The sequence below is a fragment of the Lepidothrix coronata genome, unplaced genomic scaffold, assembly GCF_001604755.1.
Source record: "Lepidothrix coronata isolate B3197 unplaced genomic scaffold, Lepidothrix_coronata-1.0 Scaffold194, whole genome shotgun sequence".
Taxonomy (NCBI): domain Eukaryota; kingdom Metazoa; phylum Chordata; class Aves; order Passeriformes; family Pipridae; genus Lepidothrix; species Lepidothrix coronata.
The window spans coordinates 1455599-1479821 of NW_016690374.1; the positions used below are offsets into that span (position 1 = coordinate 1455599).

The 24223-nt window shown below is 41.4% G+C and overlaps 1 protein-coding gene across 2 annotated transcripts; it reads right to left on the reverse strand.

The window, feature by feature from the left end:
• Nucleotides 1-10774: 10774 nt before the first annotated feature.
• On the reverse strand, nt 10775-18052 carry CUNH11orf87 (chromosome unknown C11orf87 homolog). 2 transcript variants are annotated; one of them, XM_017831682.1, is made up of 2 exons: nt 17716-18052; nt 10775-16713 (listed from the first exon to the last, which is right to left on the reverse strand). In XM_017831682.1, the coding sequence occupies exon 2, from the start codon at nt 16558-16560 to the stop codon at nt 16084-16086; it is 477 nt and encodes a 158-aa protein (XP_017687171.1). In that variant the 5' UTR covers nt 16561-16713; nt 17716-18052; the 3' UTR covers nt 10775-16083. The 2 variants fall into 2 exon arrangements, with proteins under 2 accessions (XP_017687171.1, XP_017687170.1); XM_017831681.1 differs by lacking the exon at nt 17716-18052 and adding an exon at nt 17095-17144.
• Nucleotides 18053-24223: the final 6171 nt, after the last annotated feature.

Genomic DNA, 24223 nt, shown 5'->3' on the forward strand with positions numbered 1-24223 from the left:
CAAGGATGGATGATAAACCAGTTTTCCTTTCTCTCCAAAGCTATGCAAAATCTACACTACTTTTCAGGTGGTCCAGGCTTCAGATATTCAGCAACTGAAATGAGAAATATTTTTTAAACCCTCCAGGCTATCAGGAGCTGCACTGACCCCAGATTACAATAGGAAAATCTCACAGCTGTGTTGACCAGCTCTGACAAGAGCCTGTAACACTTTAGCTCCCGAATTGGTTTCAGTTCCCCAGGGACACTTCTGTCAAAGCTGAATGCCACTTGCAAATAGGGACTGTTGCACTGTCCTTGAAAAAGGCACATGAAAATACACCTCCAACTTTTATGAAGCACTGAGGTTTAATTATTGAATAATTTATACATGATATGAAATTAGCCAAGTGTGATGATATATGATCAGTGAGTAATGAACTGCTCACCAATGAAAGACAGGTCTCTCATTCTGGTACACCATAAGACAGGGACACAGGCTTGATGAGTTGATGATATTTCCTCCAGGTCTGTTTTCTGTTGTTTCATGGTTATAATACTCTATCATACGTGGAAAACCCATGCATACAAAGAAACTCTATAAGCAGTCATTACAGTTGTCCTTTTAAAATAATTTTTTAAATACCTGAAACAAGTGAATTTGTTTATCACTCAGATTTTAAATTTGGCAGTTACAGTGTCATAATTTTACAGCTTGTCTTCATAAAAAAGTTCATTTTATGACCATCCAGAACAGTATCTGCATCAACATTGTACTGAAATGCAGCGATTCAGGTTCTTGTCCTTTAGACTACTTTTCCTGTAAAAATTATCTAGAAATCACCTTGAATACGTGTTTCCTCCATTAATTGCCCAAAATTCAAATAAAAACTAATACAGAGTATTTGAATTTTAAATTGTCAGTTTAATTTAATAGAAAATCATGCTATTTCTTATTAATATTCTATATGCCTATCTTCTCTAATAAGTAATCTGAAGCACTGCATGGGCAGTTAGGAAGAAAAAGCCTTGGTATGTTGGATCCTTTGAAATAAGCAGATCATTTTGGCATGCTCAAATTCTATATAAAGCACTTAAAAGCTTGATTGTAAGAAGCTTTCTGAACAGTGTTCAATGAAACAGAAAAATTGTCATCAAAATTAGAGTAAAATAGTAGTATTTAGCAATATATTATTTCATCAGCTTCTAGTCTTAATCACAATTTGTTTGTTAGAACAATCTTGTTGTCCATTTGCTCATCCTCTCTGACCCTAATCTGCTAATCAGTTAATTCATGAGTGCAGGACACAGTATGCCTGAAATCACAGGAGATCAGTTCCCCTTAGACTTAAATCCTGTTTATAGCTATGATCAATGTCAAATGCATTAGAGAGAGACAAGAAGATCTTAAAAAAACACCAAATATTCATCAAAGGAGAAACCTGGTAGTTCTTATAGAGTACAGACAAGCATTAGAAGTTCTAACATGGATGAGTATGGCAGCAATGGGTCGTAAACACAGAGCCCATCAGTCCAGTTTCAGACCTCTCAGATGTCTCAAGAACCAGTATATCAGAATATCTCCAGCAACCTCTCACAAACCTGATAGTGTCCCTCATTTTTCACTTCATCTCTGCCTTACTGGATCTATACTAATAACAGTGTTCTCCACATAAAGTTACCAACAGACATTTTGTAAGGGACATTTTACCAGTGCTTCATTTCTTCACAGATAGATAAAGTCCTCTACATTCTACCTATCTAACATAATCCATTAACTCTCAAAAGAAGTAGCACTGAAAAGAGAGCAGGACTCACGCAAACAATAAAATATTCTGCTTGAATTTCCATTCCAGGTCAGAAAATATTAAATTAATACATGCAAAATAAGGAATGATCAGTCAAACAAAGGTGAGAAAAACCCATCCCAGCATAGTGTTAAGCACGATGGTTATTTTTCTGGTTGGAGAGTTAAAAAATTACAATAGGCTGAGGGGAGGATTTAAACTCAGCTGTCCAACATCTGAGGATTCTCTTTCACCACCCAAGGTTGATGGATCTCTTCCAACATCTGAGGAGAAGCCCACACGTGTGAGACTCAGGCACAAGCAGTGCCCAGTCATCAAGTTCCTCAGGATTCCTACTTGGGTTAAATACTTGATTTTACCTAGCTTTAAATTCTTCTTATTAACTACACTAGATAGCTTGGGAAATCACATCCAGACCAACAGCTTTTACAGCACCCATTCTCACGCATCTCACCATTCTGCCAGATGAGCAGTGCTAAAACAAGAGGCTGAATGCAACAGTACCAGAGATCAAGGACTCAATGGTGCCAGACCTCTGCATCTGATTCAAGACCAGGTCAATGGTAGGAGCAGATGACTTGTTGGTGGGGGAGTCTCAGAGATAAATGAGAAATCTGTAAGCCCAAACTGGCCTCAAGCAGAATACCTGAACTGTTTCTTCACCCACAGAAACGAGTCTCCTTACACGATACCAGATGTGCTGGCAACTGGTTACCACAGAGCAGGTACAAGGTGCAGCAGCCAAGTGAACTGACCACAAATTTCAGTCTCCCAAGCTCTGCATGTATCATCTGCCTTCAGTTCACACTAAAATGTGCAGCGTTTTTTACATTTATTGATGATTTACAGACCAATGTCACCATTACTCTGTGCCTTGGAGGGCAACATACCACGTGTTTCTACATCTGAGTACAGATAGTTTTGCCACTGCTGGTAGCTCTGCAGCAGACGTAGAGCTTGTAAGCTCTGTCATTTATGAGTAGTGATAGAAATTGAGGTCACTCTCATTATAGAAAGGAACCTTTAAAAGAGCGCATCACTGTTCCCTGGATGATGACATTTACATGTTTTGCTGTTTCTAGTGAGCAAAAAATATCACATGTACAGGTAATATTGTAGTGCAAATACAATGCTGCTGGAAAAACAAAATCTAGGACAATACAACCTCATCCATGAGGTTAACAGCAATACATCATCATACATGAGTTTCATGCTCAATAAATCCACTGAAAATTAAACTCAGCAGACAATATTTCAACAAGTGTTCTAATTCTGTTATAATCAAGCACATTAACACACACCATAGTCATTTTCAGTGGCTTCAGCTTCTCAGCCTAGCATATTAGAACAATTCAACACATCTGGGACTAAATTAATGTCACAAACAATTTCATACACTTAGAATGATCTTCTCACTTTGCATTACATAGAGACAGTCCTCAGAGTAAATGGTTAGTATTAAAACAATCACAGGTTCTGCTACTTAGACCACAGGACTGACTTTGAGAAAGCTGGTCCTGGGGGCTGCTGAGGTCCATCTGCTAGAGAAGGGGAGGAGCATCTTTGGCCATAGTCTTGCCAAGCTGGTGAGGAGGGCTTTAAACCAAAGTTAGAGGTCCCTTCCAATCAAGCCATTCTTTGATTCTGTGAAAACCCCCCACTCGTTTAAGTCCTCTTAGAACTGAAATGAGCTTTTATTAATTGGTGGCACATCCTCTGTGTTTATACAGCACCATTTGTGGGCCTGGTACATGTAAACAAAGTCACTACCCCAAGGAGCTTATAGTTTAAATTGTACAGATAGCAAACCACATCATTATAAACTGTTACAGATTTTAATCTAAAAAGAAGGCAGAGCAAGACAAAACCATGGGGAGTAACTACATCTGTTTTGCAAGGGAATCTGAAACAGGATATGAGGTTATGCAAGGATATAAGCTGCTCTTTTAGTAAGTATATCCACTGTAACACAGAACTGGGTGGAGATGGATAGGGTTTTCACCAGATCAAATGCTGTGGAGATACATAAAGCTAGATCCAATAAAAGAACTGGACATTACAACTTTTGGGCTTTTCTCCCTAGTGCATTACTTGGGCTACATCCAGCAAAGGATTTATGTGGCTAAAGCAGGCAATGGTCCCAAAGGCACACCCAAACTCACACACCTAGTTGCTGCTCAACCCTGGACACACATTAAGGATCAAGTCGATGTGTTATGTTTCCCAAGTACCCAGAGGTTGCTGCTCCTACTTTCTTCCCACAGCCATGAAACACTGTCAGTGGTTCAGAGAGATCATCAGGAAAAGCAAAGCCTGGAAGATGTTTCCCAGACATTTTTGCTTTTGTTATTCATTTCACAGCTCCCTTTCCACTTATCACTACACCCCCACTGCACAAAGGCTTTGACTCTAATAGTAACTTCTTCCTTTCCTCCAACATGCAAGTGCTTCAGCTGTTTGAATTTGACCTGGATTGCTCAGGAGTTAGGAAGCAATTTCTGTATCCACCCATGAGGTTAGCTGATAGAGCAAACATTGCAAGAGTACTTAATGGCTTTCCTCAGACTACTGAATTTCATTCCCATAAATCTATATATACTAACAAATCTACTTTTATAGGACAGGTGGCCATTTTCTTTCAATATGATGTTGGGTAATACCTTTTTCTCTCTGTACAACAAACATGCCAAGGAAGAATGAAAACTCCTTGGGCTCAAACGACTGCGGTAACAACTTTGCATCAAAACTTCAAGCTGTATATGTAGATATCCTGCTGCTTTGGGAGATTTCCAAGAGCATAAAGAGAGTGCCATTAGAGGACTTTAGAGCACTACTATCCTGTTCTTACCCAGTAATCTGTAAAGTTTGGTCTTCAATCTGTAGAAAAGTTGTTTGCACCTCCCACAATATTTTTAGCTTATTGCCAACCTTAATTATAGTTGAAATGAGTTAATTCAGTGATATTCTCTTTCCCCAAATTGCCTTCTTTACACATTTTTTAATCTTTTTGTTCATCTATTGAAGTGAAGTATGTAGGTGAGGAGACTGAAGTACTGTTTGAGACAATCTGTACCATTATGCCACTGGCAGCTTTTGTCAAGTGTATTGAAAGTCCTCTATCAGTTGAATGTGTCATGAAGTAGTGAAGGTGTGCTGTGAGAAAGCGAAGAGAAACCCTCACCTCTGGAAAATGCTAGCCTTGTAATAAGAATACCAAAATTGTTTTCTTTTAATTGTAAGTTTCTGTGCAATTCTCTGCAAAATACGTATTGTCCTTAACACAAAAATATATTTCATGGTGAAAAATGTATTTTGCAGATCAACATACTGAAAGCTAAAGGAAAGTGATATAATCATCTTGTTCAATCTCCTGTAGAAATCCATCTGAGGAATGTCATTAACCAAAAATCTTTGCATCAACCTTATAACTTCTTTAAAAGAAATGACATTTTAGAATAACGTGTATTTAAACAGTTTGAATGATGAGAATCTACTACATCTCAGTTAATTATCTCTACTGTCCATATTATACAGCATCAGCTTCTGCACTGTCACATCAGGATATTTTATTCAATTCTGACCAATTACTCCCCATGAAAAATGTATTTCCCATGAAGGATTGTACACAAATCACCTTTCAGCTTTTTCTTGGGTAAACAGAACAGATTGAGTTTTTTAGATTCTCACTAGGAGGCATGTTTTCTGCACTATCCTGTGCCTGTTTTTTGAATTATTTATCAACTAAAAGAAAAATGCCAACTTGCTTCAGTATATTGCCTTGTTTCTGGATACCCTAGGAAATACTCATTGATAAGCATGAATGCTTTTATCTTTCTCTTAGGAAAACCAAAATGAAGATTACTTCTGAGATTAGGCTGGAAGAGAATTGTTTTGATGCCACTTGCTTGTACTCTAATAAATACCCAGAAGTTTCAATGACTTCTGATTCTTTTTTTTGAGGACACAAATGAAAGCAGTTAGAAAAGAACAAATAAGCCCAAACTTCTCTGAAAAGCTCATTACCTTGAAAGTTGAATGTTGGGGTTCAAGAGGAGTCATCAGATCAGAATCTGTGTGAGAGAATTTATATACGGAAGATACACATACACACACACATATATATATTTGTGTGTATGTACGTATATATTTATTTAAACACAAAAAAACTGTGGACCATATGAAGACCTCTGCCTTTGTATGCAGCTCACCAAGGAACTTTCTGATGCAGCCATCCGAGTAGAGGAATATTTGGAAACTCAACAGAAGATTCTTTTTGCTAAAGAGGCATTGGAATAAGGGGGAAACAGTAAAGGAGGGATGCATAAATCCATAAAAGTGGGGGTGTTTCTGCGAGGCAAAATTCCATAGTGACCACAAACATCTCATTTATTTCAGCTGACACCTTATAAGTAGGTATACGGCTGCATATGTAACACTTTCTCATATTTTTCCCACAGGACAGAGTTTTGTTTACATTCCCAGTGCTGTGAATTTATAACTGAGGCATCGTTTGGGTTATTATATGTAATAGGAACTGTATTTTCACAGATGGCTTACCTTCCTTGCCAGATGTCTGTTTTTAACAGTGTCCTAATAACAACTGCATATGCTACTTTCATTCTGTATATTAAAAATTATTGCCTCGAGGGGACAAATCTTTTATTTTTAGGCTACTTTTGTAATCACTGAAACAACTTATCAAAGTATGAACTGGATTCACCAGCACTTGCAAGCTGGAAATCAGCCATGACTCCTCCTAAAAAATGAATGCTTCAGTACCACTGGACCTGCCAGGCAGGAGACATGAATTACTAGATTAAAATCCTGTTTGTGGCAGACTGTAGATAATTTTATAGCTTTATGCCTCCAGATCCCCTTTTAGTCTTAGAAATCTATGATTCACCTTCTGAACAACTTTCACACAAACATCACAATTATCAAACAAACCCTTAATTTATTGCTTCAAAATATTACAGTCTGGAAAACCAAAGGAAACAGACAATGCCTGGGAGTTGAAGAAAGAGCATGTAAACAGCACAGATGGGCTTCAAAGATATTGTTGAGCAGCATTGCCAAATCCAAACATTTCAAAACTATGAGTCAGGCACCAAAAAAGTATTGAAATTTACTTACAATTCGTAAGATGTGAAAAATAACTTTTTTCATTAATGCCTGCATTACTGTTCTGGCATATTCCCTCCTCAACTGCCTGTCAGTTGTCTTTCCCCAACAGTTTCTGCATCCATTGGCTAATTTCAACTATGTTTGATGGAAGAGCGAAGAGCTAAATGTTGTTGACTCCTTACAAAATCGGTGTGGGACTGGGCTGAGGGGTCAAGGAGAGAAAGGCAGGGAAAACTGAGACTTTGTTTGCACTAGTCAATTCACCCTAGCCCATGCAGCTCCATACTTACCATGTAAAAGCCAATCAGGTTAGTAGTGGGAGCTGTAGACATTGTGTGGAGCTGGTCATACAGAGGACCAAGGGGATATTTGGGGAAACATGAAGGATCGCATTTGGAGGGTAGAGGAAGAAGGCAAGTTAATGCTGCTTTACACAACAGGGTGTGAAGAAAGTTGTAGGCATTGTGGCAGTGGGATATGACAGAGCCCAAGATCCAGGTGAAGCTCCACAGCCACAGAAAGCTATCTGTATTTTAATCCCAGATGTCCATGAGTGGGATCTAAACACGAGATAGACTAAATAGGACACATAGGTCTTTCCTCACAAAACTGTACTGAAGTTTAGTGCCCCTGCATCCTTTCCTATATACTGCTGGATGCCTACTCCATGGCACTCCCAGTGGTTGCTGCTCCCTTGTGATTCACTAGCTCATTTGCTATATGTCTGTGCAGATGTCCCATAACTTTCTTCAGAGTAAAGTAAGTCAGTGAAGGTAAAGTGGTCTCGAAAAGTGGTGGCAGAGGGCAGGAGACAGGAAGGCTAAAGGAAAATTCCTCAAGCTGACAACTTACTCAGGCCAAGGTACTGTGAAGTAAATCCCAGAGATATTCCTTACCAAATCATCCATTCTAACCCAGCAAAATCTTCGTGTTTCCAAAAGTTGTTTTTTTCCCCATGCCTTACATGATGGGAGGCGAGTGTTTTCTCTTTATTTTCCTACTGACAGCTCATGCCATTGCAAGCTCACCCGACTCCATCAGTCTAAAGGAACCTGAATTCCCATTCCTGGCCCCCCACTGCAACAACTGGTGCATATCAGCAGAGAAGAAACACGGCTCTCTAGTGGTGAAGTCCCCAGCTTATGAACACATAAAGATTTGTGAGCCTGGTGCCTTTCAGAAGCATAGCTTTCTCACATGGATTACAGCATCCTGTTGCTCACTTTATTTTGACATACTTTGAGTTTCTGTTTTCTAGAACATTAGAAGGAATTTTCTGAAAGGTCTAATTGCAGCATAGCAATCTCAAGAGCTTCACTGTAAGCTGTAAAAAGTTTTCATTTACAAAAGGCATTACCTCCAGATCTGATACCAAGAGTTGTGTAGTACTGTTATATCTTCTCACTTGCAAGTATACAGGCCTAAGGAATCTGCCCTTATAGCTGCAGTATGGCTACAGTGCTATGCAAACAGTCCTGCTACACCTCTACTAGGATCATCCTCATCCCTTTATCTCAGGAGGAACTGGCTTCAGAGGAGCTCTGTCAGATAGGTAATGGCTCATAGTCAGCTCACTTCTAGCAGTACATAAATCTAAAATAACACAAGTGGCGAACACAGATATTCTGACCTTGCTTCACTGTAGACAAGTAAAAAATCATGGTCGTGTCAGGATTTAATATGTTTCTTGCTTTTTGTTCAAATGCAATCATTGTTTACAGATTTTTGCAGTGACCCTATATGATCATCTGGACAGTTGTCCTCCTTCACACATCTCATTTGTCAGATTGAACAAGCTCTAACATATATGCCGGAAGTGAAGGCTTCCCTATGCTATTGCTGAGGCTTGTCAAAAGGATGATTTAATAGAAACAGTATTTCTATGATGAAAACAAATCTACTTTCAACAGTTTAGCTAGAGTTCATAAACAAGCACAGGCTCACTGACTGATTTTTCTAGCTGAGCAGCAAAGTAAAATGATATGTCTAACAGCATTCAAGACCACAATCGGATTCAAAGGAAGAAAATGTGAACCAGGTGGCTGGCCATTAGTAGACATTCAGTTGACCTTGTCTGTCTCACAGGTTTTACATATATCTGTATATTAATACCCATATTATCACCATATCCTCTCATATATTTATTCCCCCTTCTTTAGTAACTGATATTTTTTTCCTTACAGTGGTGTTCTTGATATGAAAGAATGATGATTTCTCAGCAGTTTTAGCCTGTGGTCTTGGGCTGGCAGCTTAATCAGGATGCTGTTCCAGAGCCAGTGGACCATGTTGGGAAGTGTACTGGTATTTCTCAGGCTGTTTGAAGTCCAGCACTTTCTCAAAAGTTCTATCTTGCTGCAGAGTGGTTGGACTGGGGGTAAACGTGTGACAATGCTAGATCAAGATGACAGCAAAGTCCTACAGAACCTTTGCAGAAATCAAACCAACTGATCACTTACAGTAAGGAATTTCCTAATGTCAGAGATAGGCTGGAAGGAAGAGACAAGCCTGGCCAACAAAACCCGTCCCATGGAAAGACTAACCAGACAGGCTGTCTAGTGGAAAGTCAGATTAAGAGACGATAGCAGGACACAACCAAAGCTAAAGAAAAGTGAGCAAAAGCATATCACATCTAGGTAACCCCCAGGTGATCCTTCACTGTCCCCCACAGGAGCTGGATATGGACTGTGAGTCAAAAGACGAGAAATCCTAAAAATGCTAAGTGCAGAAATCAAGAGTCTGTTGACACTGGGAAGGGATGCACAGACAGCAGAGAGCAAGATCTGGTATCCTGTTGGGCACAGTCCAGGCCTCACTGAGTTCAAGGAGGTTCTGTCATGAATTTCATTAGAGATGGGTTTACTCCCAAGAATTGTCTTTTTCTATATTCTTATTACCTTAGTCAGCACTCTGCTTAAAGCCATACTAGGCTATTTTCTGTACAGAGAAAAAAAAGCGTTATGTGTGATGAAATGGTAAAATAAACATTAGTCGTCTTGGCTCTCCTCCATAACATGTATTCCACTTCAAATTAAAAATTAAATTGAGCCTTTCGGTGTGACCGTTCAAGCATCTTGCCCAGCCATCCGTCTCCCAGCTGTGAAGTGTGCCACTTGGATCTTGCTGCCAAGTGTAAGCACTTGAACAATCCAAGGCAGGTGATTATAGCATAAAGACTCTTTTAATTTGTATTATGCTATCAGTATTTTTTTATGTATATGATGCTTAATTTCATTTCAGGACTGTATGTTTGCAGATTCCCCAGGTCTTTGTTTATTAGATAAGTTACGCGTCACTTATTACATAAATAGCTGAGAGCCTCACGTGTGAGTGACAGAGCCAGGAATAAAACGTAAAAGCACTCCTTTAGAATCATAAATTCATCCTCCAGCTCTTGCTGCTTTTACTATATTATAGAGATAATATTTTCTCCTTATAACCTTCTATACTTGCCCCTTACTTACAGTACTTATAATCCTCTAGGATACTGTATGAAACATTTTGACCTGTACTTTGTCATTGACTGTGTAGTAAGAAAAGCAAAACTATAAAAGCAAAGCAATCCATCTGCTTTATGTGAGTTTTTTCAGAAGATTTTAGGTAAAAACTTTGGTTGATTGAGGGGGTCTGAAAAACAGAGGACAAAGAATGTGCAATTAAAAAAAATAAAACCTACATGATTTTATTCTGCTGTAAATTGTGAAATCTTTTCCTGTTTGTATACGTGTTTTTTGCAGTGACTGCTTTAAAGCCTTTGTCCTCTTTAGAAAAGTAAAATAATGAACAGATTATAATGCTCCATTTCAAGGAAGAAAACAAGGAAAAGCCAACTGGAACACCAGATTATATAAATAAAGGCAATTTTTACTGACACTGTTCTGATCCAAATGTTTATTTATTTCCTAACTCATACAAAATTGATGCTTGTAGAGGTATTGGGTTAAAAGGGTTGGAAAATTAATCCTTCTAGTTATCCACAGAGAACATATAGTACTGATGAAGCAGTGAAAACCTCTTTGATTTGAATAAGAAATACGTGACATATAATTTACAGAAATAAGACCTAATGTCATATTGAAAATGATGGTTTAGAGCAACAGTATCAGCAAGGACATTGATATTTGTCTCTGCTGCAGCTGGAATGGGTCACCCTTCACCCAGGTCAATTCAGTGGACGGGGAGTCTTCCCTTCCACAACTCCAAACAAGAAAGCTAACTATTACCATTGTCAGGCATTTCATCTGTTTGCTTGTCGGTCACTTCTCTCCTCAAGCTCATACACCATCCAGTTCTTGCAAGGTCATAACACATTTTCTACACTATTGAGTTTGGCTGGATTCAGACCAGAGACCTACATGTAAAAGACTAAAAACAGAAGGAGGCTCTGTTCTACTAGAAATTTATTTAGCGATCAGATGGGAAACTTGGAAAAAATGTTCAGTACCAGAAAGAGATGAGAAAGTCAGTCCTGGATAAAAGTATTTCTAACTTTTAACATAAATGAAAGTGATATTAAAGGTTTGTATATGAGTCATGCCAATTTCTATATAGATGAGAAATACAGTGAAATTTTATCTAAGTCATTATAAATTTTGCTATTTACACAAAAGAGGAAAAAGAATGTTCACATAATTTTTCATGTTTCCCTTCATATCTTGCATACTTAATAAAATGTACGGTTTCAAGTACACATAGAAAAAATACGAACGTGCAGAGAGAATAACAACTAGAAAGAAAAAAAGCAACCAAGTCCTATAACTGGATTTAAAATAATTCAGTCCTATCTAAAGAGTCAAATCATGTTCTTTTTCCTACCTACATAAAAATTGCACTCATATTCATAACAACAGAAGAAGAAAAGCACAGTTGCTTCATAACACTGGACACAGCTTTCCAGAAACAAGATAGCAATTACTCAGAAATGCTATGGAAAACATTAATCACAGAGTAACTTGCTATTTACATCAAAGATATAGCCTTTAAAATTAATTTTAAATAAAAGAAAAAAAAATTGTCATAGGACAGTTTCGTCTATAATGTGGAGTCTCTGTCCTTTGTTTTTTGTCCAGCATTTCTTTTGAGATATATATCTATAAATTTATAGATATACATCTGAGCGAGATGTATCAAAAGTTAAAACATGTCTGGATGGAGAGCTCGCAAATTTCATCTGAAACTACATTTGCAGTAGACAAACCCCCACAGAAAAAAATGTCAGAATGATACATTTTAATGAAATGACATTCCCTGTCCATGATCTGCATAGGATCCACGTAGAACCTAAATTCCTCAGTCCACAGAAGCAGAGCTAACAGTAGCAGTGCGAGTTCCCCAGTGCCACCAGGCTGAAGCACCCTAGCCCTCATGGGGTGCAGTGGTTTCCATCCCCGTGGAGGTTGCTAAGACAGGTGCAGAGCAGGGTCAGTGGCGGTGGTGTGGAGAACTGTCACTCTCCATGTGGACTACAGATGGGATCCCAGTTCCTTGGCAGTCAGTGCAAGTCACTCCTGCTGATGCCAGCAGGAGCTGTACAAATCCCCAGGGCAGCAGCAGGCTCTGAGGACAGGAGCGCAGGACAAGGCATTGCTGATTCTCCAATCCAGACCCAGCATGGCCACCACATTGCCCATCAGCTCTGTTCTCACTAGGCTCTACAAAACAACTCACTGCTGTCATGCTTCTTCCACAAAATGACAGCTGGACCAGACAGGAACTGTTGAGCACCACAGCACTTCTTATTCTTACACATGCAGGATGCTAGTGGGCAACCAGTTCCAACTGAGAACCAGGAAAATCCAGCTGGAGGATGTGCCCCTTAACAGAGGGAGGAAAGACTGACTGTGCTTCCAGCAGTCAGCACTCAGCTGCCCAGTCATCACCGTCACTTGTTGAAACCAGTGCAAATTCACAGAAAAAAGAATGTCCGCATCGAGAGGGTATAAATCCTTCCTCACGTTTGAGAATGGTACAAGCATTTACCCAGCATCTCTATCAAATATCGTAGAAAAGGTTACACAAAAATATTTAAATATATGGATACAGATACATAGATATTACACTTGCATAAAATACGTATTTTCAAAACCCTTTGGGCAGTTTCACAGTTAGCTGAAAATGTATGCTTTAGAAATATGAACAATTTTCTACTCTTTTCTAGTTTAAGTAGGAGGGGGAGGGGAAAGAAGCATCAGCCTTATTAATACTGAATGCTAAGTGCAGGAGTTTAGCTGTAGCTGTAGGGTTTTGAAGCAATTGATTTGACAGAACCTCCAAGCATAAACTCTGTTTTAAAAATCCACATCTATTCCCCAGGTTGCTTATTGTTTCATGAAAATGAAAACCTACGTGTCCTGCTTGTATCAGCTAGATCTCCTGAGACCATTCAATTAAACCTCATAAGCCTGCAATACCTCAAGATAGGACTGTGTATTGGGAGTACACATGAACCTTATTGCAGTAATTCTGTGTGATAATAGGAATTTATAACTTTTCATATCTTGTCTAATTTAACTTCAGAAATAAAAAACCTTAAATGACACCACAAGAAGCTCACAGTTCTGCAAAAATTAAAGTCAGTATGAAATTTTACTAATAGAGCATATAATTTACACAGATTTACATAAATACAGAGATATTAAAATATTAAATCAAAGCTAATTAACAGGATAGAGTTTTACATGGTAACGTTTTAACTTTAGTCACACTTTTGCAACTACTCTTAGTGTCATGAGATTATATAAACAATACATATACCTGTATATCCATTATATATATATAAAGATATATATATCTATCTCTCCATCCTTCTTTTTTTCTTCAAAAATAGGGCAATTTTATAAATGCAATGAGATGTGACAAGCAGTACACTTCTGGGAAATTATTGCATGCCTTGAGTGCATAAGGCAGAGGGAAGAATATCTGAGTTCAGACACTAAAGAAGTGGAATCATCAACCAGAAATGCACTGGAGTGATTTGGAACATCTTATTGCTTTTATAAAATTCGAAATTATACACTGTTGGTTTGTGGGGATTTTTTTTAAAGGCACAAAATAAAGGGGAAAGTAATATCTCTCTATTTAGTGGAGATCAACGGTCAAGGAGTTCCATTACTGTTCACTGAGCACTCTTCATTGTCCTAAATCTATTCCCTGTGGTGCAATATTGTGCTGCAGTTGCATAAGGAGGTTAAACACAAAAGTTCATGCATCCTTTATTAGGGGAAACAAAACAAAGCCAATTTCCTCGCCCAGCAACAGTGAAGTAGCCATTAGCATCTGATCCATCAACTGGCAGCAAGAGTCAGCCATGACTCCCATCAAACAGCACTGGCAAACACCACTTGGTCACAGATAGGGTATGCTCACCACACTAACCTCAGAGGGTGGAGCAGCACCTTGAGCTGGATGACATAGTACTTGTCTAAAGCACTGGAGGCATGGTTCCAAACTCAACAGCAATTTTCCATCAGACCGGGAAAGATCGGAAAGGGATAAAACTCGGTAACAGAAACACTACCCCAAAAACTCTGCATTTTGGGGCTACTAGAGGATTATGGAGCACTTCTGCCATTCGCTTTCCCTGTTTTAAATTAGTTAATGGCATTCACTCCCAGATTAGGGCCCCAGACCTCCTGGTCCATGTGTCTGGGCTTTTCCTAGTCAGCCACCCTGGGAGGCAGAGCACAGCACAGAAGAAATACAAAGGATATAGAATATTCTGTGGACTATTACTATCTCCTCAAATCACTTTTAGTGCTGGGACAGAAGGAAAAAAAAAAAAAAAAAGATTAAATTTCTCAGGATCACTTTTTCTTTGCTGTAATTTTAGATGCTAGTATGCACAGTAGAGGGCTGCCTCTGCTACGATACCACACTCAATGTTTCAAAGTTTGGATGTGGCACTCTGTTAAGGCACCTTCAAGTAATGGTCACTGATTTAATCACTAAAGCCGCATTTTCTGTAATTGACACTGCTTCCTCCAACACACACAGTACCAGCAGCCACTCACACCCACCATCCACAGACAAAAAAACTCTCAATGCCTGCTAGGGATAAACTACACCAGCCACTTCTAAAATAAATATTTACCGGGGTTTAGGAGTGGACATTTTTGCACAACTGCATGATTTGTTCCCTAAGAGGGAAAACAGGAGAAAATTAAGTGTTGTCTGTCCTTAATTGTCTACAAGATTAGGGATAAAAATACACATCAGCCTAAAAAAGTAGAAGCGAGATGGGTACTGCTGCAGGATTCCTTACTGGGAGGCAAGGCTGTAAACGCAGGCATTCAGTGCAGGGGGCCTGGTGCAGAACTGGATTGTTTCAGGACCAAGAGGAGGTACAAAGACAGCCTCCTCTGGGAGAGGACAGGCAAGTTACTGCACATTACCTCTCCCTTCCACGCAGAATGAGAGTGGGTTTGGGTTTCAGGTTTCATGGCATTCACGTTTCATGGGATGCAGATAGGAATGGGGAAGGGGAGGCATTTGAAGATGAATGGAGCTGAAGGGAGCAGAAAGCTCAAGCATCACTCTATGCAGACAGCTGACTCCATCCCATCCCCCAGATAGTGGGTCAATCAGTGTTGCAGCTGGGGGCACAAGGATGTGGGGCCAGAGAGTGTTTGCAGTTAAGCCCAACTAGGGGTAGCCATTTCAACACAAAATAATATCCAGTCCTGCAAAGGAGAGGGGCGGGACAGGGGCATAGATCCCAGCACAAAAGGAGAGACCACAGTGTACTTCCAGTCTGCTCCGAGGGGACAGGAGGGTCCGAAGGCACCCACTAGACCTGCCTCTCCCCCCACACCACTCACCCACACCCCAACCAACACCATGCAATGGTGACACAGGGTGCAGCGGGAATCCCAAGAGCAGGAACATCCCAGTCCTCGGGGTAATAATGTCCAGGGAAAAGGGACACCCTACCCCTGACCCTCTCCTGCAGGTGGATGACTCGATATTTAGTAGTTGTGTGCAGCTCCTTCTCCAGTTAAAAGATGCATCCTTTCCTCACACAGTCAATGAGAAACTCAATGTGATCTGTCATGCACTTGGATCATGGGCTTGTTCATTCATTTGAATTAGCAATATTTTCCTCTTCTTCAGGGACTAGAATAATCACTCAGGTATTTACAAACACCAATCAGAGCCTTCGTGAGGTCTCCCCCAAACCATCATGATAAAATCTCCGTCTGCAGGAGCCCTGCACCAGCTGTGTCCAAACAAACCTGTGCTTGCTGAGAGCCGGGGGCTGCTGAGGAAGAGGAGCGCTGGATCTCCAAGTCCTGGGGGGGTCTTCCCAGTCGGCTGTCTCTTCCTTGGGCTGCCTCTCCCTGCACCACTGTCCCAGGGTGCTGGCTGCTGCTATTGCTGCTGCGGGCACAGTGGTCCCGTTCATACTCCTCCTGAGCCTTTTGCATTTTCCGTTTCTTCATCTTCCTCTTGTGGATGTGGAAGGTGGTGAGGGAGAGGAGGATCAGGCAGAAGATGAGGGTGACTAGGACAATTAAAACCAAGGTGGATGAGAAGGACTGGAAGAGCTGACCCACTTGGGTGATGCAGGTGGTGCTGGTATTTAAGGTGGTGGATGTCCTGTTCAGAAGACAAGGCGGCAGGGACAGCCTCAAGTCCTTGGAGAGCTTGGCACTCATTGAGGAGGCTACGGAAGATGAGGATCTTCCTCCCCTCTCTGAAGACGCCTAAATTTCAGTCACTGCCGTGCCGGGCTGCTGGCGGGCGCCCGCTGGAAATGCCCGGGATGCTGCCGGCTCAGCCTCCCGCTCGCTCTGAAGTACCCGAGCAGCCTGCAACGAGAGCCGGACACATCAGCGTCCCGTGGCACCCACCCTGCGCAGCTCTCCCCGCCCCAAACCCGGCTGCGGCAGCCTCCGCCCTGCGCCCCGCCACGGCCCCGCTCCGGGCGGACCCGGCTCCCCGCTAGGTCGCGGGGCAGGGGGACGGGACGGGACGGCACGGGGACGGGCACCGCGCCGCCGCTCCCACTTCGCGAATCCTCGGCATCCCGGGCAGCCCCGCCCGACCGCTCCCCCAACTAGTTGCCCGCGGTAAGGGAGCGAGGGAGCGGCGGCCAGAGCCCCGCGCCGCGGCGGGGACAGGCTGCCAGAGCCGAGCGGGTCCTGTCCCGCGGTGCCGGTGCCGGTGCCCGCCCCGGAGCCCCCCCTTACCTGCGCGGCGAGGGAGCGCGCGGGCGCAGGGGCTGCGGCAGCGCGGAGTGAGCGCAGGAGCGGAGCCGCCGCCGCCTCGGGAGCGCCGCCCGCAGCTGCAGCCGCCCCGGCCGTGACGTCAGGCGGCCCGGCCCGCCGGCCGCCGCCCCGCACGGCCCCGCGCCCGCGGCACCGCCCGGCCCCCCCGCCGGGCACCGGCGCCCCCACGGGCACGCAGGCACCGCCACCCCTCCACCACCTCGGGGCCGCCGCCGCTGCCCGCACCCTCCGTGTCCCTGCGCTGCCGCAAGCGCAGCCGGCCCCGCTCGTCGCCCCGGTCCTCACGGCATTCCAGCCCCCCACCATCCCTCCCTGCCCACCTCTGCCCCCCACGCTCTTTGCATGCCCTGACGCTGAGAACGGCCCATATTCCCTTCCCCAAAACACCCAGACGTACTGCCATACCCACCAACCGCAGCCAGCCCCTTGTCCCGTGTCCCCATCCACGGCATGGCCGGAGCCCCCCACCCCAAGTCAGCCGCGGCTACCCCGGTGCCTTCACTTCCCGGCTACCCTGTGCATCCACCCACAACCCACATTCGCAGCAGTATCACACCCCGAATGCCGAGCTCCCATCCGTACCGAAACCCCGTCCCTTCGCACAGCCAGAGCACCCGTCCTTTCCCGGTGAGGCTGGTGTGAATCCGTGGGAGCGAAGCAGTGCCAGGGGCTCTTGTTGGGAACATGTGTGAAAACTTGCCTTACCGCGGCTAAGTGCATCACGGACATTTTCTTCAAAAGCACATGGGTATGAGCTGCCCATTGATACATTTAAGCTAAAAATGAGATGATTTTTAAACATAAGAAAATATATTATTTGAAAAGTACTTTCAGTAGAGGTAACAGGACAGAAACAATAATTACCGTTAGGATGGAGCTCTTCACATTTTCAAAAAGAGCAAACTGATGTGGTAGCGTTTGCAACACGGGACAAGATCTGATGGCCAGGAAGTTCCATCGGTCCTATGTGGTGTGCTCTAGACTAACCCCAGGTTCTGGGAGCAGAGTTGCTATGAAGCTCTGACGTGAGTAACAGGACTTTAAGGAAAAATAGAAAGTGTCCATCCTTGCTGGTGGCCTGAAGCCACCTGAAAAAACTGGAGGAAAATCAGATGAGCTCTGATGTGAGTTGAAAAAAATCTTCAATCAAGAACAAAAATCTGTTAGATCTGCAGACCCTGATAGCCAAGAACCTGTTGCAGAGGTGGGCAGGAGCTGGTAAGCTGTGTATTTAAGCATTTCATTGTTTCAAGGCAGATTTCTTCCATACTGTTTTTGTCTCTAATAAATGCAGTGCAGCTTGTGAACTTTGGCCAGACACTGTGATTGTTCTGGTGAAAGATTTACACCACAGGGAATGGACTACATTAAACCCAGTTGGGATAGTCCCAATCATTTGCAAAGGGACTCCAACTTAATACTTCCTCTAAAGCTAGAGCAACAGGAGTTCCATTAGTCTTTCACCTCCCCAAATCAATACAGTCTGTTGCTTTAGAGGGGTGCTACACAGCGAGGAAAAAAGCTCAGAACAGAGCGACAAGCTTTTGCCTACTCATTTGCCCACTGCTCCTCTCATTCAGCTCCCTCAGGTGCATACACAGTGTCATTGCCCAAAATACACCTCCCTCATGCATTGGACAACCTTTAAAGGTCCCTTCCAACCCAAATTATTATATGATTCTATGATTCTCAGCCCAGCATTCCTTGTACACATGCACACCTCCTCTTGCATACCAGCCACATCTCCATATCCCCACTGACATTCTGCCTGCACCCTTTTCTTCCTCCATACCTTTCTCCAATGTGCACATCTGAGGTCTGCATTAATGGGTACTCTGTGCTTGCTGCTCGCTGCCTTAGTGGAGAAAACAACTGTCACAGGCTGAAACAGCAAATCAATCATCAGGCCATTCCCTCTTTCCTCCCACTATTCTCTGCAAAGCAGCAGCTGAACAGGAAGCTGAAAAAGAGGGTGAGGGGTGTGGGGGCACTCATCATGGCCTGTGCCACTGGAGAACACTCCTGATCTCACCCAGAAGCAGCAGAGGTATAAACCAGTAGTGCTGCTCTCCCTGACCAGGATCCACTGGATCCTTTAGCCTAAACTGAAGTTGGGAAAAGGATACTGCCTAATCCCAAAGCATGTGTGAGTTTGTGAAGTTGCAGCAGCTGATCTGAGACTATCATTCAGAAGTTACCAGATGATTACAAATAATTTATTTTAAAAAACCCAAACAACAGCACAAGAATGGCCTTTTGCACAGAAAACAGCATTAGCAGACATAATATAATTATGAAGATATCTTAGGATGTTAGCCCTATTTATGGCAGAAATAACCAAATTGTGGATTGAATAAACTTCAAACTAATTCATGATTTTAAGTTAATAGATAGGACTACTTATTTATTGCACTAGAATACATGACTATGTTTTCAGATTTTACTTGTTGGGAGAGGCAACACAAAGCTACTGAAAGTTAAATTGCACTAAATAAATTTTAAAAGCCTTTGTGAATTTATTTTACCTGCTGTCCTTTGCCATCTGACCATTTACCTTTTTCGTTTCCCAAGCTGCTTCTTCCTGTCTCTCCTGCCACTGTTTCTGCTCATCCAGACCACTGGGCTGAAATGCCCAGAATTATTCTTATATGTTTTACTTATTACTTTCAAAATGCTACTCACATTATTCCTTGCTTTCAGGATTAGCAAGTAGTGAAAATATGTCTTGTGTATTAGTATGAGAATTATTCCAAGTATAAGGTTTTTCCTAAAGTGTAGAGTGAAAGATGGGTCCAGAAAGTGGATATTATTTTAAGGGGATAGTTTTTGAATTTTACAACAATGTTTGTACTCATTACAGCCTTGATAACTCCCAGTTTTCTCTGGATTCACTTTATTAAGAAGCAGATGGTATACGTATTTGCAAATCCCCAAAATGGACTTTCGTACATGGGGTTTTTTTTAGTTAATTAGAAAAATTGTTCCTTCAGATACTAATTCCTCAGTCCCTGTATTACAAGGCCCTTTTTCACTAAGGCAGTTGCCTAATGAGATAACCTATATGAGCAAAGACTGTTCATTTAAGTAAAAGTTTGATGGTTCAGGCCATTGGCTATTAATGGCCCTTCTTGAAAAAAAAAATGTTTTGTCCCACCACTGTTTAAATTTAGCACTTGATTGCATATAGAATATTTCATGATCCCTTTTTCACCAAGATTGATGTCATCGTTTGTCAGACAGGCCAAACATTTGATGAATGCCTATAACCCATGTATTAATCCACTATCAGCCCATAGGATTAAAGCCGTCTGTGTAGAAGTCTTTTAGGACTCCACATGCTCCCACTACTACAGGTGAAGCCCAGTGATTTAAATATGCTTTGAAAATGTAGTACTGTAGACAGAATGGATTTCATAAACAAAATTTGAGTGCCCTGGTAGATCAGCTAAGATCCTGCACATGTAAATGTTTGTTGTACAAAAATACCAGAAGTGTCTTTTGGAGATTCTGAGTTGGAATACCTTTACTCTGGCTGACAATTCTGCCTCCCAGGCTACCCAGCTCAGAAGCAGGTATTCTTTTTCTTTCTTTCCCCCACACCTTCTAGAAGAAGATAGTCTGGGTTATGTGAACTTACAATTACTTCAGTTTCAGGAGATGATTCCTTATGAAGCTTAAGGACAATTTTACATATTCAATTTCTATTCTTACTTTAGAAAAATATTCTTTTCTTTTTCTGATAAAGAAGAAACCTCCCACATGGGATGGTGAGAATTAAAAAAAAAAAAAAAAAGAATGCATGTGATGCCAACTGAGGAAGGTTACTAGGCTTTTGCTAAATTTAACAGGGTATTAAATGGTACCAGTAGTAGAATATGGGTCCAGACTATGAAGAAATAAATACACAACATTAAGCATGCCTGACACAGATTTTCAGTTTAATTATAACAACAGAATTCTAAAGCTGCAACATACATACATCTACTAATGTGTAGCAGATCTGGGTAAAATTAATGCAAAGGGAGAAAAGAAGGACTGTAACTATACACTAAAAATGCTATTTATTTTTTCCATTAGCCAATGCATTTTAGAAAGGCAAGAGCAGAGTAATGACCTTTCAGATTTAATCTTTTTGCTCTTCTTAATAGTTAACAGAGTTTTCAGGGAATTCAGAGGAGTAGATTTTATTTATATTTTTAAATAGAGAACATGGCTAGTGGTTCGTGAAACATAAACTGTGTACCGCTGGGTATCACTGAGAGAGAAAAAAAGATTTGTACTGCTTAGTTAGACTGGAGTGAGGTTTAAACATAATGATCCACAATTTGAATCTGATTTCATGGTAACAGACTCTCACCTGTTTCCCCTAACACAGTTTGAATGCATTTCAGAGCTAATTCCACACAACACTCACTCCAGCTTTTAATATGGAATAAACCACTCATTCAGTCAAACTCTGACTGAAGGGTCAGATCAGCCCTGGAGGATGGCAGGCTTGTGTAGCCTCAAGCCTGCATCCCTTTTGTGTGACCCAGGGCACTTTCCCATCCCATCAGTGAGTGATAAGGCGGAAAATTCCAAGGGAGAGAAACAGTCACACCTTCCATGGGTTATCCTATAGGCCAGGGAGAGAGCAGTCCTCAGAGATACTCATGTGATCCATCTGTGTATGTACACACTAGAATATATTTACACTAGAACAGCAACAATATGAAAGGGACACATAGGATTACAGTCTGGTGGTTACTGTCTGCAGGCAGGAGACTGGTAGAGAACAGGCTTGAATTTGTGTCTTTCAGCAACATGCAGTGTGTGGCTTATCCCGAGACAGGAGATTTTCTTGTTCATTCTATGCACATAACAACCCTCCCGCTCCCCATAACGTCCTGGCTTCCTTCCAGTGAGGAAATCTAAGAAAGCCGGGAAAGTGTAATGGATGACAAAGTCATTTACCTCTAGCTCTACTAGAAAAAATCCATGCTCAGACAACTCCAGCTCACAGCGCTGTTCATCAGTGAAGTACATAGCTCAAATTTTGCCCAGGGCCTTTTATAATTCTTTCTTTTTTTTTTTTTTATCAACTACTGTGTGATGAAAGAAGTTAACAGCACTCATTATTATTCTGCTCTGCTGTCATCTCCTGGGCCCTAAACACCCAAGAGACCCCTGGTTTTATTTATTGCAATAGTACAAGAAATCCTGACACCAGCTGCTGGAAATATATTTTTCTTGTGTTGTTGCATAGCTGAAAGTCTTTGTGGACAGCCCTGTTCTTTTAACTTGTCTGTCACTCTGTTTGTAGCCAGGATGTTAACTGCTTCTCTTACAGAAATTTAAGTTAATTTTAGACATTTTAATTCGTAATAAAACCAATTTTTAATAGCTTTATAGCACTTCAGTTTTTTTCTTCTGAGGCTCTAATTTGGGGGGGGGGGGGAGGAGAATATTAATTTTTAATTGCAGTATCATCCCCAAACTTCATGAACACAAAATTTCTTTATGCTCATGCTTTCTAAACTAGGACCAGATATGTGAAGGTCTTATTCCATGAGGTGCTGTACCCTGTAGTCAAATCCAACCCAGGATACAAGCAGCTGCCCACAGGAAAGGTCAAACTAAATATGTTGCTAATTGCCTGTTGGATTGGATCAAACACCTTGCAGCAACAGCCCCTCGCATGCATTTCTTCCCCTTTCCCAAAAACACATGTGGCAAGTGGAGCTGCCCCAGCTGCAAAAATGATTGTCTCTTCCATGGCAAGAGCCTTCCACCTAATGAGCTGTATGATCAGCTTTAAAAAAAGAAAAGGCTCTGACAGACAAATGAGTTTAAGGTTTTCCTTTCCTTATTCCTGGCATTTTCCTGATATCATGTAGGATGTGCTTGTGAATAATCCATTTGTACAAAAATACCATAGTTTTAGAAGTGCTTATTTTCCCAGTGATATCAGCAAGAAAGCAGTTTTTTACTGTGGTTTCATTTTAAACTTGCTTCACCACTGTGTGTATTAGACTCTACTGGAAAACCATGTAATCTCTTATTACTGAACTCTTTCGTTTTCTCTCTGTCTCTTTCTGCTAAGTTTTATTATGCTCTTCACCATGTCATGTCTGAAATTAGACTGAAAACACTTTGGGAAAGCAATGGAATTATCTGATTTTTATCAAGAGATGCTCTGAGAGAACATAAAGCTCTCTCCAAAATAAAATAAAACCAACTGCAGCAGCTGGAAGTAAGGAGAAAATATGAATGCAATAAACACTCAACAAAATTGACCAACATTTTTTTAAAGCCCTACAAGAATGTATTTGGATATAGCAATGTCCTTGCATGATAGCAGGAGGTTGATTAGGTGTTTTGCACTCAAAGAAAGTATTGATACCATAACTTTTCTCTGTATACTTAGATAAAACTATGCCAAGGAATCCTATGTATAACCATTCTTTCCTTTTAGCACTGTTTCCTCCTCCTTCTGACCTTCACAGCTCAGAAGTTAAAATTAGGTGTCTAAGTCATTGCTATGATACAAATACATTTGCTTTCTTTGAGGGGCCCAGGAGTACAGTTTAGCTAACCCACCTCTCACCACCTTTAAGGTCACGCTAGAGTAGCATCAGTGTGAAAAAGAAAAGCTTGGAAAGCAAAGGGAAGACTGAGTTTATAGAACAAGAAAAAAATGGGCAAATGGAGTATGAGAATGCGTTTTATCGAACCAAGAAGGGCAGGTAGAACGTAGGAGGTACAGTGTAGAGGTGACAATCATAAATACCTATTATTTGGGGAGCAATGCATAACAGTGAGAAGAGAGATTGCAGGAAACTGGAATTACATAACTGAAAATTATACAACATAAAAACCTCATTTGTCATTTCAATCACAGACCGACACAGACATAATACTACATGCAGTTTCAGCTGCTCTAGTTAAAGAAATACGTAATAATTCTTATAAGAAAAATATACATTTTTAAAATTCTATAAACTGTGACATCATGAAAAAACAGTGAAATGTTATAGTATTTCTCGGATAGGTAGATAGATAGATAGATAGATAGATAGATAGATAGATAGATAGATAGATAGATAGATAG